This window comes from Metopolophium dirhodum, chromosome 1 (assembly GCF_019925205.1).
Source record: "Metopolophium dirhodum isolate CAU chromosome 1, ASM1992520v1, whole genome shotgun sequence".
NCBI lineage: Eukaryota > Metazoa > Arthropoda > Insecta > Hemiptera > Aphididae > Metopolophium > Metopolophium dirhodum.
Window position 1 is genome coordinate 59118386 of NC_083560.1, and position 18711 is coordinate 59137096.

At 27.3% G+C, this 18711-nt stretch overlaps 1 protein-coding gene across 1 annotated transcript; it reads left to right on the forward strand.

Annotated features, from left to right (window-relative positions):
- The first annotated feature begins 1854 nt into the window (after positions 1 to 1854).
- Positions 1855 to 12355, forward strand: LOC132934781 (protein DENND6B). The gene is made up of 9 exons (XM_061001125.1): positions 1855 to 2481; positions 2676 to 2830; positions 2920 to 3189; positions 8010 to 8195; positions 8260 to 8492; positions 8855 to 9045; positions 10936 to 11207; positions 11274 to 11486; positions 11574 to 12355. Exons 2-9 carry the CDS (start codon positions 2705 to 2707, stop codon positions 11784 to 11786), a joined length of 1704 nt encoding a protein of 567 aa, XP_060857108.1. The 5' UTR covers positions 1855 to 2481; positions 2676 to 2704; the 3' UTR covers positions 11787 to 12355.
- The last annotated feature ends 6356 nt before the right edge of the window (positions 12356 to 18711 follow it).

The following is an 18711-nucleotide window of genomic DNA, read 5'->3' on the forward strand; positions in this document are numbered from 1 at the left end:
GATTTTGGTTTTTGGTGTAACTCTTAAACAAATGACCGTAGGGACATGAAATTTTGACTGAATGTTTATATTAGTATTTTCTATACACCATAAAATTTTGAAAATATTTTGACACTTTTTGAGCTGTTTACGGGCATTTTCAGTTTTCAATTTTTTTAGTTTTTTTTTCTATAAATATCAATAAAATTTTATCTGTTGAGTAAAAAAGCTTGAAAATTTAATAGAAGGCTCCTAGGTTATTGTGTCAAAGGCAGATGAAAAAAAAATTAAAAATCCTTAGTCACAGTTTTTATTTATAAGCATTTAAAGTTCAAATTTTGACAAAATACAGAAAAATCTAGCAAACTATTTTGAGTTCAGAATTTATAAAAATTTTTCTTTTTAAATCTAAGATTTTAAAATGTAATATAAGATTACTCATAAGTTTGTCTACCTTTATCAAAAAAAAAAATGTCTACAATAAACTTAAATTAAATTTTTATGAGCGTCTGAAATTTATATTTTTACAATATTTGATATTCACTCGATTTCTCATGTAACAATTTTCTTATTTTATTGTAATTAAAAAACGAATGACTGTAGATACTTAAAAATTTCACTGAATGTTTATATTAGCATTTTCTATACACCATAAAATTTTGAAAATATTTTGACTCTTTTTGAGCGGTTTACGGACATTGTCAGTTTTCAATTTTTTTAGTTTTTTCTATAAATATCAATAAAAAAATTTTTGTTGTGTAAAAAAGCGTGAAAATTTAATATAAGGCTCCTGATATATCGTTCTGATAGCAGTTGGAAAATATTAAAAATACATAGGCACAATTTTTTTTTTATAAGCATTTAAAGTTCAAATTTTGACAACATTTATCAAATTTATAATTTATTAATTATTTTGTGGTTAAAAATGTATAAATTTTTAACTTTTATGGCTAAGGATTGAAAATTTAAAACAAGACTCCACGTAAATAGGTTATATATAAATTACTTTATTCACAATAATATCATCAAATATACTTGGTAAAATCATAGGCTGACTAACCGTTTTCGCTCAGAATCGTTTTTCTTATACAATGATATTATATCATTGAATTCAAATTGAACACTTCTATTACGGTGACCTATTTGTAACCTACTGCACAGCAGAGCGACATCCATTTACCCACATTTTTTTTTTATGAAAGTAAAAAACTTTTGAGAAATCTTGTATTAAATTTTCAAATCTTAGATATAAAAATAATAATATTTTTATGAATTTCTAACTAATAATAGTTTGCAAATGTTCATGATTTTGACGAATTTAAAAAAATTCTACCTTTAAATGTCCATGTACGGATTTGTTTTGGCGTAAGTGCGTGTAACAATAACTTTAATACCTACCTAATATTATATTCTGGTGTATATTGAGTATTTATTTGGATCACTATAATAATATATTAATAGTTTATAATATAGGTATATCATTATTCATTATTCACACACATACCTATAACTATAACAAAATAATGATAATTATTGTCCGGAAGCCGTAGCCCGTACGTATATAATTTAATACTTAAAAGGCAGGGAGTGAGAGCAAAATTAAAATTGAGAAAAAATTTGATAATCTCGACTCGAGATTCATACAGACGTGCGGCAATATCACACCGTCGGATACCATTTCACATCAGTCATCAATTAATATTCAAATTAGTCTTGATGAATCAAATACCCTCGTTAAACAAGATTGGTTGTCATGCGAATAGCTCCCTACCTCTTTTTCAATACTTAGGTACCTGTTTGTTATCAATTATCATTTACCTACCTAACATTTATCAGGAGTATGTCTAATGTGGTGGCAGGAGGGTACACGAAACTCTATAACTCTATAGTCACTATAAACTGGCAGTACAAAATATTATAAATGATGTAGGTACTATACAAAATCGCCGCGAACAACGAAGGCAACAGTGAGTGACCGTCACGACTCACGTTCACTCGTTCGCGATTGCGCAATCATATCGTCGAATTCTGTTGATATCGTTTGCACAGTCGTCGTCGTGAACGACGGTGGCCGTGACGAAAACGATAACAATTTTTAAGGTGGATTCATTTACAGTATTAATCCATTACAATAGTAGTAATAATAATAAAAATGTATGCGGTGGTCGAATTTTTGACGACACCGCGTCGTTTTCATCGAAAGCAAATTATTATAAAATTATAATATTATCAATAAACGGTGGCGATAAGTGATAACAGACGTCTAATCAACTACGCGTTCCGTCTATCTCCCAGACTTCCGCGGAATTCGACTGTAATTGATGAACAGCTCATTAGCCTGTCCGCCGTCTCTCTCGGTATCCGGAAAAGTCTCGTGTCTTGTTTCGAGCACTGAAGCACGGGCGCACGGTCCTAGGACGGACACACATGACGCCTCCCTAGCCGCCGAGAACTAGTGTGTAGCCTAGACCGGTGGACTCTACCACCGATGCTCCGAGTGAGGTACGTAATTAAAACGAAATATTATAATATTATTGTCGACCTGCAGTGCCAACCAGAGAAAAAAACGATACGACTGTCGTGTATGTAATGGCTCTACGATCGACTATTTTCTCCGTTAATCAGTCATCGATGTGAAAGTATTAGGAGGTACCTAGTCACTATCAGTTTGTAACGAACACTTTTGTTTGCTGCAGCCCCCATTCCATATGATTGCTACGCAGACATGGCCGAACATGGCGCCATCGATACGAACCTCAAAAACGACAAGCCCGCTGATGAAATGCTGTCGGATTGGATCCAGTGCATTTGCATCGTCACCTTTGACCTGGAGTTTGGCCAGGCGATGGAGGTACTGTTGTGGCTTTCTGTGCACATTTGCCGGCTGGTTATCTTGTACTTCCTATCCATGTTTATGTTATATTTTTTTTTCTTTCATAGTTGGTCTACCCCAGTAACGTCAAATTATCCGAGGAAGACAAAACAAACCTCTGTTATTTGGCTTTTCCCGACTCCAATTCCGGATGCATGGGAGACACTCAATTTCATGTCAAGATAAAGTGTTCTCAACCTTCGAATCTCAGTCAACGCCATATAAACTACAATGCAAAATGTCCAGTTTTCTTACAAGCTGATCATCGTTGTTTGTATGGGTTTGTTTTCTTTCGACAAATCAAAGATCTGTCTCTACCACGGGGTTATTTTCAAAAAGTATGTTTAACCATTTGTTTTCTTTAATATACTAACTTTTTATGAGAATAAAATACAGTATGATACTGTCAGAAAACTTACTGATTTAGAGATGAATTTACATTATTTACAGGTAAAAAAAATTCTATTTGGGTAAATTACCAATTAGTACATCTCTGAATAACTTCAATAACTTAGTAAATTGTGTTTTACTAAACCCTGTACATATTTTTGGTATGAAATATTATATTACATTATTTATATAATGGAATTTTCTATTTGTAGGTCACAAATAATGCACATAAGATGATGCATTGATTGTTATGTTACATCTGTATATCATATTATGTGAAGTAGTAGTAACACAACATCCCATGTTTATTTAACATTACAAAGCTTATAACATAAATTCCTAAAGTGAAAATTGATTTGCCTATTATAATTTATAATGAATTCATCTAATGAATAGTATTAATTTATGATAATAAAAATTATAAATCAATATTTGGCTTTTTCATTATTGAAAATACAAATAAACCTACATAATAATTTTTCTTTATTCTAAAGATCATATCAAACAGTCAATTTTTAGAAGTGCTCCAAATATTCAATTATTATATTTGTTATTGTTTTGTTGATTATTTTATTATGTCATATGGAATTAATTATACATTTCATTGTTTAAGCTCGAATATAACGTATTGATAATGCTGGATTGTACCTATAAATAATGTATTGTAACTAAAATTAAATGATCCAATCGTGAACTCTAAATCATGTTAAGGAACTATTAATCAGCTCACTATTGATTCATTAAATGTTTTTTTCTTTATTGATTAAATACAGATTAAATTTAAAAATAATACATTTTCATTAAAAACTTTTTTTAGTTGTAGGTGCCTAGATTAATTAGGTGCATATTAATTATTTATAGGTATTTAATGTACTGACTAATCATAATAATAAAATAATATTAATTGAACATGGAGGTATTTCAATGTTTACACTGAAAAAAACTGGTTCTTAACCTAACATATCAACATGGCATGCTTTTTGTTGTTTTGACCATCACATTCATTATTCATAAAGTAATATTAAAGATAATATCATCATAAGAAGCTTCAATGAGTTTTTTGGATATTGCTTTAGGACATATTATGGTATTCGTCTAATATGCTACCGCTACTTTGTTGGTGTAGTATGCTACCTACCGTAAAATAATACCTACCAAAAAAACGTTTACTGATTATTCATTAATAACAATTTATTAATTTATTGTTGTTAAGTACTTTATAATATTTCTATACGTCATTATATATTATTATACATTATAATATATTATTTTTAAATCATCCCAGAAAACTTCTATTAAGTTGTGTTGCGTATTAATGGACTGCCACCATTCTTATTTTAATTGTCGGTCTAACACAAATCTGTTGCTCCTCGGGTTTTAATTTTGTATTTAGTTTTGACATGTCTCCATACACACTCGATCGTTTGTATTTGTGCGTCCGTTGTGGGATCAACAAAAAACTCTTTTACGATAATTTTTTGGTATTCTTTCAACGTACCTCCACAAATAACACCATCTTTTAATTTAAAACAACTACCAAGTTCTAGGAGTAAATTTCTCTCTTGAAGATACTTAACACATGTTTCCTCATTGCTTAATATATGCCCGTACAAATAGCGCATTGATTTGTTCATTTTTGTTTATTTTAAAATAAAAAAATAAAAAGTAAAACTCGCAACAAATAGGACACATACCCGAACACAACATAATAATATATCTAAAATATTTAATTAAAATAATATATCTAAAAGTAAGTTATTATGGGTCTTGGTGGATCAGTTATCATAATGGCTATTAAGCTATAATTTTGTACAACTGTTATTAATATATTATTTATCGTAATGATTCAAATGTACTTTCCCGCAATAAAATAAAAATAACTATGCTAGGTAGTATATTACATGCATACAGTTTTTAGTAGATACCATTTTACGGTAGGTAGCATATTAGACAAGTACCCATATTATTATAAAAATGTAAAAAGTAAACTCGGGAGTAAACTATAGATTTTGATTTTCATAAATGTCATAAATTTAAGGTTTACATTCGGCCTTTTTATAACATAAAATAAAAAATCTTTGAACAAACTAAGCACTTATAAATGTTGCTGTCGAGAAATGCAATATCCAAAATTATTTAGAAATATTAACAATTTAATGTAAGTAAATTCCAAATTAATGTTCACATTAGCATATTTATTTGATTTTACCTTCCAACATGCCAAACAATGAAAAATAATAAATAACATTCCAACATTTAAATTCTTTTTAAATTCTGGTATTCTGCTATATACTGTTGATGTAATTTTATTGAAAACAATACCTATGTGTGATTACGTTTTATTTTCCATAATTCCATTCCTGTGTATATATTATATTTGATGTCACTTTTCACTAAACTTACTATTTATGACTGTTCAGTATTCATGGTCGTACACACAAGGGGAAATATAGGGGATATACATAGATAGTTTTTGGAATCAGCTTCTATAAAACATTGTAAGTAAATTGTAAATCATAAAAAATGGTTGAAACTTTACAAGTAACAACAAATTATTCATAAAAAATAAATTGATTGAGTTTTTATTTCTGTAAAAATTAAAATTAATATTTCAAATTTGTTAGAAATTATGACACATTATAAAAACAAAAATTTTTAATTTGTCGGTTATCACATAATATAATACAAACCATATTTTATGATTAGTATAAAAAAAATTAATGTAAGTTTACCTACATATACATTACAATATTGTCAACAATAATATTAACTTTTCAATTAAATAATGCAAATTGCAATATTTAACGTTTAACTTTTGGTGCAAATTAACAATCTATGTCTTTCATTCCTATAAAATTGTGTGTACGCTATTAACCATTGACTTTTTTTTATTACAATATTTAAATCAATTTGATAGTAAATAAAATGAAATGAGTACTTTTTAATATTCATTTTAGAAAAGAAAACTGCTTTCATGCAGCAGTTAATCTACTACAAAGTTTAAATAATACAATTTATTTTTAATTAGTTATTATTTACTAAGGATAATACAAATTATAATAAATTACAGTTATACAATTAAAACACTACTAACTTTTTTCAAATCAATTAACAATTGGATAAATATAATATCTTTGTTATTATTTACTGACAGTAAACCAGTGAATCTCAATCTTTTTTGTAAGACGACACCCTAATTTAGATTCATAAAAATGGCGAAACCCTTAAAACAATTAATGGATTTTTGATAAAGTAAAAACTACAAACTTTTGTAAATTAATATATTTAAGGTAGAATTTAATTTTTTTTTTTTAAAAAACAAGTTTTAAATTTACTCAATTTAAAATTAAATAGTTCAAAGAAAGCATTATAAAAAACAGAATTAGTTTATAAAGGAAATTAGTGCAATACTTGTGATTGGCGTACGGACATACGTCTTCTATTCGTGGACGAATGGTTGACAAACTCATGTGTAATTCTCTTTTAATATCTTTAAGAGGATGTCAGCGCACTATTTGTTTTCTCTCTTTGACCCACGCGCAACATAGACAAAACACATTTGCGCAGAATCGTTTTTTCTGTTTTCAAGTCATCTTAGAGTAAAATCACCCATTACAAAAAAGATAGAGAATAATATTTTTGAGGGAATGTCATATCGATTTTAGATTGTATTGTTATTTGACTTTGTATTTGAGTTTCAAAATAAACAAAAAAATGTTGTACATTTAAATTATGTTTAAATTGTTTTGAAACAATATTTAGAGAAATCGATATGACATTCCCTCAAAAATATTATTCCCTATCTTTTTTGTAATAGGTGATTTTACTCTAAGATTACTTAAAAACAGAAAAAGCGATTCTGCGAAAATGCGTTTTGTCTATGTTGCGCGTGGGCCAGAGAGAGAAAACCAATAATGCGCTGACATCCTCTTAAGCATAGACCTTTTTTTTGGTTTTTATTATTTCTAATTTCGAAAATGGTGATTTGCTCATGTATGATGATGAAAAAGGAATCAAAATTTGCAATGCTTTTTCCTCACTCCGGCATATTTGTTTTGCCGATGTCGTAATTTTAATGTACTAGTTTTATATTGGTAATGATTACTCCGACTACGGGTTACTCAATAAGAATATCTTCACTATTGTTTTTCTTATATGTGATTTTTACTATTTCATCATAATGCTGAAATAATATCATATAATATTTGGAGGTTGCGCGGGTAAAAGGGAATAAGCCAATTTTTATAAATAAAAATATTTTGTTTTGTTTTGTAGGTAATTTTACGTTGAGTCACCTGGTGACACTGAAATTTGGATATCTCATTCTTAACAACATTATAAAGAAATATAGCCCAATTGCAGTGTCACCAGTCGAACCAGCGTAAAATTACCTACAAAACAAAAAAATATATTTTTATTTATAAAAATTGACTTATTCCCTTTTACCCACGCGCCGTCCATTTATACTTTGAAAGTGTGCAGTTTAATTATAAACTAATCATATTTTGGTGACACACACCATGGTAATACGTGACACACTAATGTGATACATGCCGGTTGAGAATCCCAGCAGTAAACTGATGCCATATTTACTGACTGAATGTAAATAGCTGGTAGATCACAATCTAAACATAAAGTTTAAACTAAATCGTCAGCTAGCCTTCATTAAATAGTATATCATCTGCTACATGAATGTAAAAAAAAAAAAAAATTTAGGATTTGAAAAATATGCTAAATTTAATCCTTATAATTATATTTTATTGTTTAGAGTGTAATTATACTATCTCAGTTGCCATTCATTAGTTTATTTACTGAGGTTTGTGGGACAATAGCGCCCGAGTATTTCAAACACGGGATTACTGGAATAGAAGTAGCATGGCATGATATCAAACAGTGGCCAGATTTATATGCTGGAGAAACAGTTAGCTTGCCATTACTGGGAATCGTTCTTCAAGTTTGTGAATCAATATGATTAATTCCTAACATAAGATATAATAATTTAACTGTTTTGTTTATAGGCTCAACTGATGTGTGATAATAACAAAATCTGCAGCTCATCAAACTCAATGGTACCTGATTACCAACTACCAGTAGTTGTATCATCATTATACGAACTGAATACATTTGGATGTTTTTCATCGATTGTATCTCAAATGCATCTTTTATGGGAATTAGTGTTAACGACTGAGCCCATTGTTGTAATGGCCTCATCTCCTACCTACAGTTCTCAAGTTGTTCAAGCATTGGTTAGGTAAAATTAATTAATTAAACTTAATTGATATAGAGTAGGGTCTCGCTCATCTGGACTTGGTGGGATTGGACCCTATCCGGATTAAACAGAATGACGTTAAAAATTGCTCTAAGGCGAGATTTAGGCGGGTAAGGTATTTTACCTACCTATTTTACGAAAATATTATCTATATATCAACTATAAATAATAAACATATAGATAAAAATTAATGTTAACATAAATAATATACATATATACATACATGACATAAGTAATTGATTGCCCAAATTAACTGGATGACCGGACTAGCCAATACCGGATTAGCGAGTTATAAACTACTATTTTAGATTTTTAATAACAAATTTTATTTTATTTTTAATCAGTTTAATAGTACCATTGGCTTATTATGGAGATTATCGTCCGTATTTTACGATACATGATAATGAGTTCAAAGAGTATATGAGCAAGACACTGAATCCGCCACCTATAATACTTGGTGTAACAAATCCTTATTTCACAAAAACATTACAACATTGGCCACATATTGTTAGAGTTACTGATACATTAAAAAAAGGTAAATATGTCATGTTTTGAATTATTATTTTAGATTCTTAGCGAAGCAATGCATCATGTACTACCTAATTTTATAATGATGAATTCTTTCATCATTGTACACTCATTATTTAGAAAAAAGTATTAATGTTTTTGAAAAAAATTCTTACATAATATATACTTTTTTTCAAATTTTTTTAAGTTTTCACTTTTTTGAATGACAAGATCCAGGTTTAATTTCATTTTCCGAAGCAGAATATTTTTCCAAGTATTTTAATATATAAAAATCAAGTTTAGGTAGTTTATGAGTTATATTATGTATTTAAAGTATTTTGAGCGGAGTGAAGTGGTACCCGCAAGATATTGGTGACCTACTCTGCTCTTAAACTCTAAATACTTATAACTTATTAGTTATAACTCATAAACTACTCATCATAAATTCAATTTAAATGCATCAAAATTCTAAATACTCAGAAAAATATTCTGCTTTTGAAGATGAAATTAAAACTGGTCTAAGTTCAAAAATATAAAAATATCTTACAAATATAATTTTTTTTAAAACATTAATACTTTTTGAATAACGAGTGATCAATCATTTATCAATGATAAAAGATTCACCTGGTATTGTGTTCATAATTTAAAGAAGAAAAAATAATTCAATTTTAACTTTGGGTGGTGAGAAAGGTATTCTGTTAGACAATTGAATCCAGTTGGTACTTTTGAGAGATCTAAATACAAAATTGCGTGGAGTTTTCAAAATAATTGAGAAAAACAGAAAAAAAATATAGTAAGAAGGGAATTTAAGTTTTTGACAATTTCAATTTTGTTTTTGTTGTAACTCAAAAGATACTTACTAAATGTTTATTACCATTTCTATACATGGTAATATTTTTAAAATATTTTGAGCTTTTTGAGCTATGTAGGTATATGCATTTGATATTTTTGAATATTCTAAAAAATGTCAATGAAAAAGTTTTCCTCTGTCAAAATGTTTGAAAATGTATTACTAAGTTCCTCATAAATTGTTCATATACCAATATTGTACACCGACCCCTACTGCGCAGCAGATCTATTACCTACTTTCCTCCTTTTTATAATTTATTTTAACATAGCTATGAAAGTTACTTTATCTTTTAAACTAATTTGAGTTAACAGTTAATAATATTTTTGCACCGTAACACTTTTTGTTGTAATTATTAGAATTAGTAATTTTTGAGTTTATTTATCATGATATAAAAACTAAATATTTTATCTTTCGGTAATAAAATTACTAAAAAAAAAAATAATAATAATATTACATTATTTTTTTTTACATTTTTAAATAATATGTAACTTATTTTGCAAATGAATCATAAAATGATTTATATTGTAGTCAAATAATTATTAAAACATTGTAAAGTTGAAAACTATTTTATAATTATTATATTGAATAATATTGTAACTACAATAACTGTATGTCTGTACCTATATTTACTATTGACAATATGTTTTTGTATTATTTTGTAAAATATTTTGACTCAATTAAACTTTGGACTTTTTTTATTAGACCTTAATATTATTTTCAATATTGCCAATATCTTAAGCTCTTAGCAACAAATAAAATGTAATAGTTTTATTTTTAATTGATAATATTAAATACAGTAAAAAAATTATTTTATCATAGTAAGTTTTTGGGTTGGATACTTTTGGGTACAGATATTATTATTTTCTAACAGATTTTGTGTGACGCTTTGTTTATCACCATAGGAACAAATAAAATGTAAAAATTACCTAATTCTCGCTAGGTATATATTATACAATTAATGTTTACCTATTAATACATATATTTCTTCGAAGTATAAAATATTGTGTAATGTGCTATGTTTATGTCACATGATCACCACACCTGAAAAATGGTTTTTTTTTGTTTTAGACACTACAAATAAAAGTAAATTGAGGAAAGGATCGAATCTTAAAATCTTAGATGCTAAACCTGGAGTTTATACAGAGTATAAACCTTTTTTATATAAAGACAAATCAATAGTGAAAAAACTTATCAGAGGTATGCAAAACAAGCGCCCAGAAGAAGTGCAATCAGCGCTATTGCGACGACACTTTTTAGAACTCACCCAGAGTTTTATGATACCCCTTGAGCGATACATGTCATCATTAATGCCCTTACAAAGGAATATTTCTCCCTTTAAGGTATGAAAATTGGCTTATGTGGTAATGGCATACACAGAAAATGTATTTATTTTATTTATTTTATAGGCGGCTCCTAAACCCTGGCCTTTTAATCCAGACAACTTTTTGGCTAGTTTAGAATATGCTGGGCCTCAACTGACATGTGGTATTAAAGGAGACTGGAAGGGGCTTTACAAGCAATTTTTTAGATCTCCTAATTTCAATGGTTGGTACAATATTCGTTACAAAGGAATGATGATGAAGCTTCAAGTTTTGCAAATTGAAGCGCTTTCTAGTGTGGTAAAAAAAAATAACATCTATAATTATGCTACATTAAGATTTTTAATACAAGTAAACATATTATTATAGTTTATTTATCTATTCTAGGATATTAACAACTGGCTTGAAGGAAAACAAGAAGTAGAAATTGTTGACATGATACTGAAAATACGCCAAAAACTGGATGAATGTGAAAGCAAAGGATACCCTTTAAATAAAAGAATCAAAGATCAATTAAAAGTGAAAATGGATGATATAATTTGTTCATTGCCAGATGATTTAAAAAATGTCTTGTCAAATAAAAAACCATCTAACAGATGATACACTTCCATGTATATATATAGATGGAGAGTAATTTTAATCATTTAGATAATATCAATGCCATCTCACTAATTGTGTCTGTATTTATCCTGACTTGGATCTGTACACTGATCATCAGTTTCAAAATTGATATTATTATTATTCCATAGTTATATATTTTTACAAACATATTAAAGTTTAATACATTTTTAAGTATTCAGAAATTGTCTAAATATTTATCACTGACATTTATCAATTATAAATTCCTAATTTTACATTTTTGTTGAAATCAAGTACAGATATTTTAGATTAAACAATATTCGTACTGCCTTAAATTTTTATAATACTTACATTAAGATACTTCCAGGAAAGAAGCTGGTTAATTTATGTTTATATAATATTATATTGTTATGGTTTATGTCATAAATGTTGCCCATAAATATAAAGTTATATTATATGAAAGACTTAGTGTTATTGTTAGATAAGTTGTTAATTTGGAGTAAAATACATTTTTTTTGCCGTATATATAATTATGTGTTAAATTATTTATACTAAAAATGTACTTGCTATATAAAAATGCAAACAATGTATATTATGTTTAATTGTTTTAGCATGCTACTGCCTCTCCTGCCCTATAATATTATAATACTTGCTAAAGGAAATAATTGCTAAGTCTCTCAGCCTTTAAATTTTAATAATGGAGACTAACAAATTTTGTTATTTTCGAGGAGGTTTTACAAGCATTTTTTAAGCGTTATTATCCATTAATATGATAACAACTTTGCTAAAATAAATTAATTGCTAATAAGTTACAGATTTAGGTTGATTAGTAGGAAGTGGTACTTAATAAAGTTATTTTTCCTTTTCATTAGTTTAATTGCAGTAACAAAACATTTTATTGTATCAGATAATAATTTAGTATAATATAAACATTCATTATAGGCATCTATAACTTTTGGTTTTCTAACATAGTAAAACTATTTATTCAATTTATTCATTATTTAGTTTTTTCTTCAGCTTTATACTTTTGGGAAGTTAGGTATTAGGTACCGCTATATAAAATGGCTGTAAATATATAATAGAACCCAGTTAGGAAATTATAGGAAAACTCAGTTTAAGCTCTAATAATTGAGGGGAATCCACCGCAGTACCTACAGATAGCATGTAGGTAATTCTGATTATTAAGATTTAAGACACATAGTTTTTGGCATGCAAACTAATATTGACCCAAATAATCCTTTGTCAAATATAATCATTTTTATTACTCCAATATTCGGTGACAAACAAAAATTAAATCACATCATTATTAAACCTTAATAAAATATACCAAAACCATTTATTTATTTGTGTAAATTGCTCTGCTCAGAATCTTAAATAAATATGAAGATTTTCATAAATATTTGATGTACCAAATATTTTTTAAATCATAGTAACATATTATTACATATACAAATTTTAATATAACCTATGGGGTTTAATATTACCTACAGTATTATAATGTATTAAAATATTGTTTCCAGAACATAATATTATTATGAAACAATGAATGTAAACATATTATTATAACAATATAAAATTTAATTTAATGTATTTGATGTATAATGATATAAGATTTTTCTGTGAATTGTTTTTGGGTAAAACCAGTAATCTTAAATTTTAAAAGCTCCTTAATACATATATTTCCGTATATTATAAAAAAAAATTTATTTCAATGGATCAGTGGCATTATTTGGGCGGAAGAACTTACTTTCCTAAGTAGGTTCAATTTTTCTGAGCACCAGGCATGACCGATTTTTGTGATTGGCCAGGCGCTCTGTATCTTTTCATAAAAAATAAAGTTCTACATTTTTAATAACACTTCATTAGTTATAAATATGTTATTAAATTATATTATTCACCTACCTGTGTGAAATATAATAGTTTTACCCTTATTACATTATTTACTAGTGTTTACTAATGTTAACTGTTGTTTTGTAGGTACCTACCTAATATATTTAAACAACTATTCCTAACTGTAAAAATAGGACCGATCATCGTTTGACCATCGTTTGTTTACTTGCACTAAATTATTTTACATAATAGTACTTACATCATGTACAAATCAACATAGGTACCTACTCTGCCGCCTTAACCCTGAAAAGGGTATCTCCAAATATTGAAATGTTGGTAAAATTACATAACAAGTTTTGGAATGTAATGAACTCATGTGCTGTTCCTTAAATCTTTGTTGACAATTTTTTTTTCAATATGCTAAATATTATCCGTAGAATTGATTGGTGATATTTTTAATTGTCTAACATAACTCTAAGTATAAGATAATGGACTTAACCTTAAACTTCTAATCAGAATAAGAAGCTAAAAAACAGTAAATCCTACTGTGATTTACTTTAAAAATTTAAGATTTATTCAAGATATTAAATACAATAACTCCAATCAGTATTAATTTAACAAATTATAATTTATGCATTGAATAATACCAAATATTTTGAAAACCATATGAAAAACTTTAATATTAATCTAAAAGATAAATTTTAAATAAAAAAACAAAATTTCTTTAAATGTCTTCATTGACAAATGTATATAAGTTAGTTTTAATAAAAACAAATATATAGGGACCTAAAAATACATTGTTCAATATCAGAATAATCATATAATTTTCCCATTTTTTTCATAGCCAACTCAACCTGGTGGTGAAAATTGTCGGCAGACATAAAACTATGCCCGAGCTGGAAATAAAATAAACTAATTTCTAGAGCCAGGATATTTTGAGAATTAATTATTTGAACTAAGAATGTAAGAAAGCACCAATTTTTGTTTTGAGCTGAACAGTTATCCAGCCAAATTGTTATTTTTTTCATGTCTTTGAAGTGTAAAAAAAATGCACGAAAACAACTTGTTAAATCAACTAACAAGTAGGAAAACTGAAAAACTACGTACCTTATAACATAATAATATTATATTTCTATTTATGGTATTAAACTGCACCAAATATAAATATTATAAAAATATTATAACTCAAATATAGTGTTACCAACATAATATGTTGTAGTTATAACTTGTAACTAGGTATATATTTTTACCTTAGGATTGATGTACCTATCATTAGAAATTAGAATTAAATACTTGTCATAATAATACCAGATACAAAATGTCTGGTAATATTATGGAGATTGGAGATACTATTTTCAAAATCAATGTAAAAATAAGCTTTTTTCACGTAACTCCAATAATCTTCATGTCACATACCCTATTTTTGCTAATTATTAGGATTTACTGTGAAAATGCTTCTGTTTTGTGAATATTTATGGACATGCCCTTAATGTTACTAATTTAAACATATGTTTTAGACAAGAAAAAAGTGGATATACGACATTTGGGCTTCTGAAATTGATAAAATATCACTATATAAACCCATTTACCCAATAAAATCATTTTGACCAAAATTGGAGATACCCTTTTTTGGCTTAGCACGGCAGTACTGAACGATAGAAAAGTTTAAAAATAATTTAAATAAATAAACACCAGCAAATTTTTGTTGCAATAATATTATCATAACTAATTCACATCTAATAAATATTTAATATGAACAATTAAAATTAATAGGCATATCATAAAACATAGAAGGTGTAACAGAAAGACCGGACAAATGAAAAATGAAAAATGTTTACTAATAATTAAGCATGAATAAAATATGAATACAGTGAAACAACTGAATCACTCGGTACCTACCAATTGATTTTTCCGTTATAGGCAGACTAAAATATACGGGATAAGTTTAGGTGGGGGTATATTGTGGAACTGTTGTTGTTTTACAATTTAAGGAGATTTCCGCCTTAAAGTGGGTCCGTTATAAGGAGATTTTACTGTATACATAGTATTATATATTTATATTATGGATGATAAATAATTTAAGAATTTTCAGTTTAAGAATATTAAAGATACATAGGATCGAGTTTTTGTTTTAATAGCATTTAATGTTCAAATTTTGACCAAATTCATTAAAATCTCGAACATTTGAAAATTTCGTGGGCGTAGGTAGTTAACAATTTAACATTTTATAATATTATATTATTCAACTACGAAACTAACTAGATATAAATTAATAGTATATAAAAATGACTTAATTATCATACTTTCTATACCTACTGAAGGATGAGTATTAAGGTCTTTGTAACTTAATTGTTCATTTTAATGTGAATGAAATTCCACAGTTCCATTTCAGTGAAGTTTATGGGGTTTCTGCCCACATATCTGATGGTAATAAATAAATTTCATATAATAAAATATATATTATTTTGTAATCACTAATTTTTATTAAATACGAGTAACGAGTCTGACAAATATATAGTTTCTACACAGTTATTTTTGTAAAAACGATGACTTCAGTCGTTTTTGAAATGACCGATTCAATTATGATTCTTAATTTGACTTAGGTTCCTATACAATTATACCCAATGTTGGCTAGTAACGTAACGTAAATTACAAATTACTGTAACGCAATTACTTTTTCAGTAATGCAGCAGTAATTTCATTACAATTTACTTAAAGTAACGCAATTGTAACAAAATTACATTTGAAAAGTAATTTCTATGAAGTAACGCACTAAAATATGATCCTGTCATGAAGTCGCCATAATATGCATTCCGAGTCATGGGAAACATGATGAAATGAGATTATGTAATCTATGACAATTATTGTTATCATTTTAATAATATTATAATGTTAAAGATCAAATCGGAATGCAAATGGCGGATCGCGTATATAGGCGCATGTTTACATATATGAAAGTTATATATAATACGCATTCCATGTATTTAGTTCAGTGGTCCTGCGTCGATAGTAAAGCGATATTTCAATTAATGATCCTTAAAACTGTGCTTGAACCTACTAATTTAATAGTGATAACTGCTTAAAAATACATTTTTTTTCAAATAGATACCTATCTAATATTTACCAGTGGTCCGATTAAAATGTTGTCAGCAGATTTGTATACATTAATATATTTTTAGTTGGTTATAATATAAGAAAAATATTTAACGTTTACATAACATAACGTCTATATTATAATATATTATATAGAATTGAAAAATAATATTTTCGTATATGAATGCTTTTTATTTTTATTTTAAAAATAATTTTGGTTTTAAAACTTGAAAAATTAAAAATCAAAAAATATTTTTCTACAAAACCTATAAAAGAAGCCGATAAGTTCATATATTACTTTACCATTCGGATATCGGGTAGTGCACAATACATAAGTACTAACCTTCCACTTAATGGTCTATAACCACAAAAATCAGGTGGCTCTAATATTTTATTTTAAAATCACCATAGGATACTCCTCAAATGATATAATATGTCTACACATTTAAAAATACAGTCTAGAAAACTGTAGGCAAATTTCAAAAATAAATATGTATTCACTATTTAGGACTTGGGAATCTACATAACAATGAGATGTTCATCGGTATAGGTATTATATAGTATAACATTATTACTGAAGGTAAATTCAACACAAAATTAATATCTAATTATTCGACACTTGATGAAGCAACGAGTATAATAAGGTATATTATCCCTATAGAATATTATTATGTAATAATATTGAAACCAATACTATTATAATTTTATTTGCAAATATATACATTTCTGTAATGACCCTTAGTCCGACCACTCCGACACATAAACATTTTGATAAATATTATAGGTACATAATATTACATAATTTAATATGTAAGTTGTTATGCAAATAAGGTAACACATTCAAGTATAATAATAATATGTTTTTTTCCATATTTTATACAGTTAAATTAAAATTTATATTGGCAGGTATGTATTATCATTGTATCATATATTACATAGGTAGGTACATAATATAATAATTATACTTCTAATAATAGTATTGCATATTGGTTATAAAATATAATAGTTATAACTCTGCTGATAGCTATTCAATGCAAAAATCACGTATTATATTATAAATAATAAATATAAAAACAAGGGAATATTACATCAATGTTCATTATCTATATATCTTTCACTATAGTGTATTAGTGTGGCATAATATTGTAGTAAAAACATGTTCATGCCGATCTCGTGTTATACTATTGGGAACGATTTAATCTTTATTTTAAAATGTTTCTATTAATGCAATAGTATTTACAAGTTTGATGTTGTTTACATCATAATTACTACACGTAGGTACGCTATAACAAAGTGGGTAATATAATGTTGAAAATACATTAAACATAGGTGCATCGTACATATTATATAATATCATGTATAGGTATGGTAATGATAATTTAGTTGATTAATAATATGCTTTTATATTTATCTTCACTTGAATTATGCAGCGTCGGGTTGAACGTGTCGTGTTAAGTTTAATATAGGTATTCAACTCGTAGATATAACACTATAATGTATTAACGTGTTACCAACATATGTTAGTTTTTACTTGTTACCTATAGGTATGTATGTATTAAATACATTTACAGAGCACGACACGACAGTATACCTACTAAACAATGTTGTGTGAACCCGCGCCAACAAGGTCTTACCAGGGGATCATTTCATTTGTATTTATTGTGGGTGCCAACATTTTTGTAGACCGTTTAAAATCATTTCCGGGTCACAATCGATACCATTTGTATGGGAGGGGGGATTAAGGGGAGACATATCAAATACCTACCGTTTCTGTAGAATTTCAAAAACTGTGGAATATTTTTATAATTTATTTAATATAATATTATGTCACTTATATCGAAACGAAAATATCACCATTGACGTCCATTGTTACTATTTAATATTTTTGCCTGATTATATTGTGATATTATATTGTCTTAAACCTAATGTATTAAATATTTAAATTTGTATTCGTTTTGTAATTCCCAGTAGTACACACTTGGTAGGTACTTTATAAATATTTATAAAAAAAAAAAGAAATATA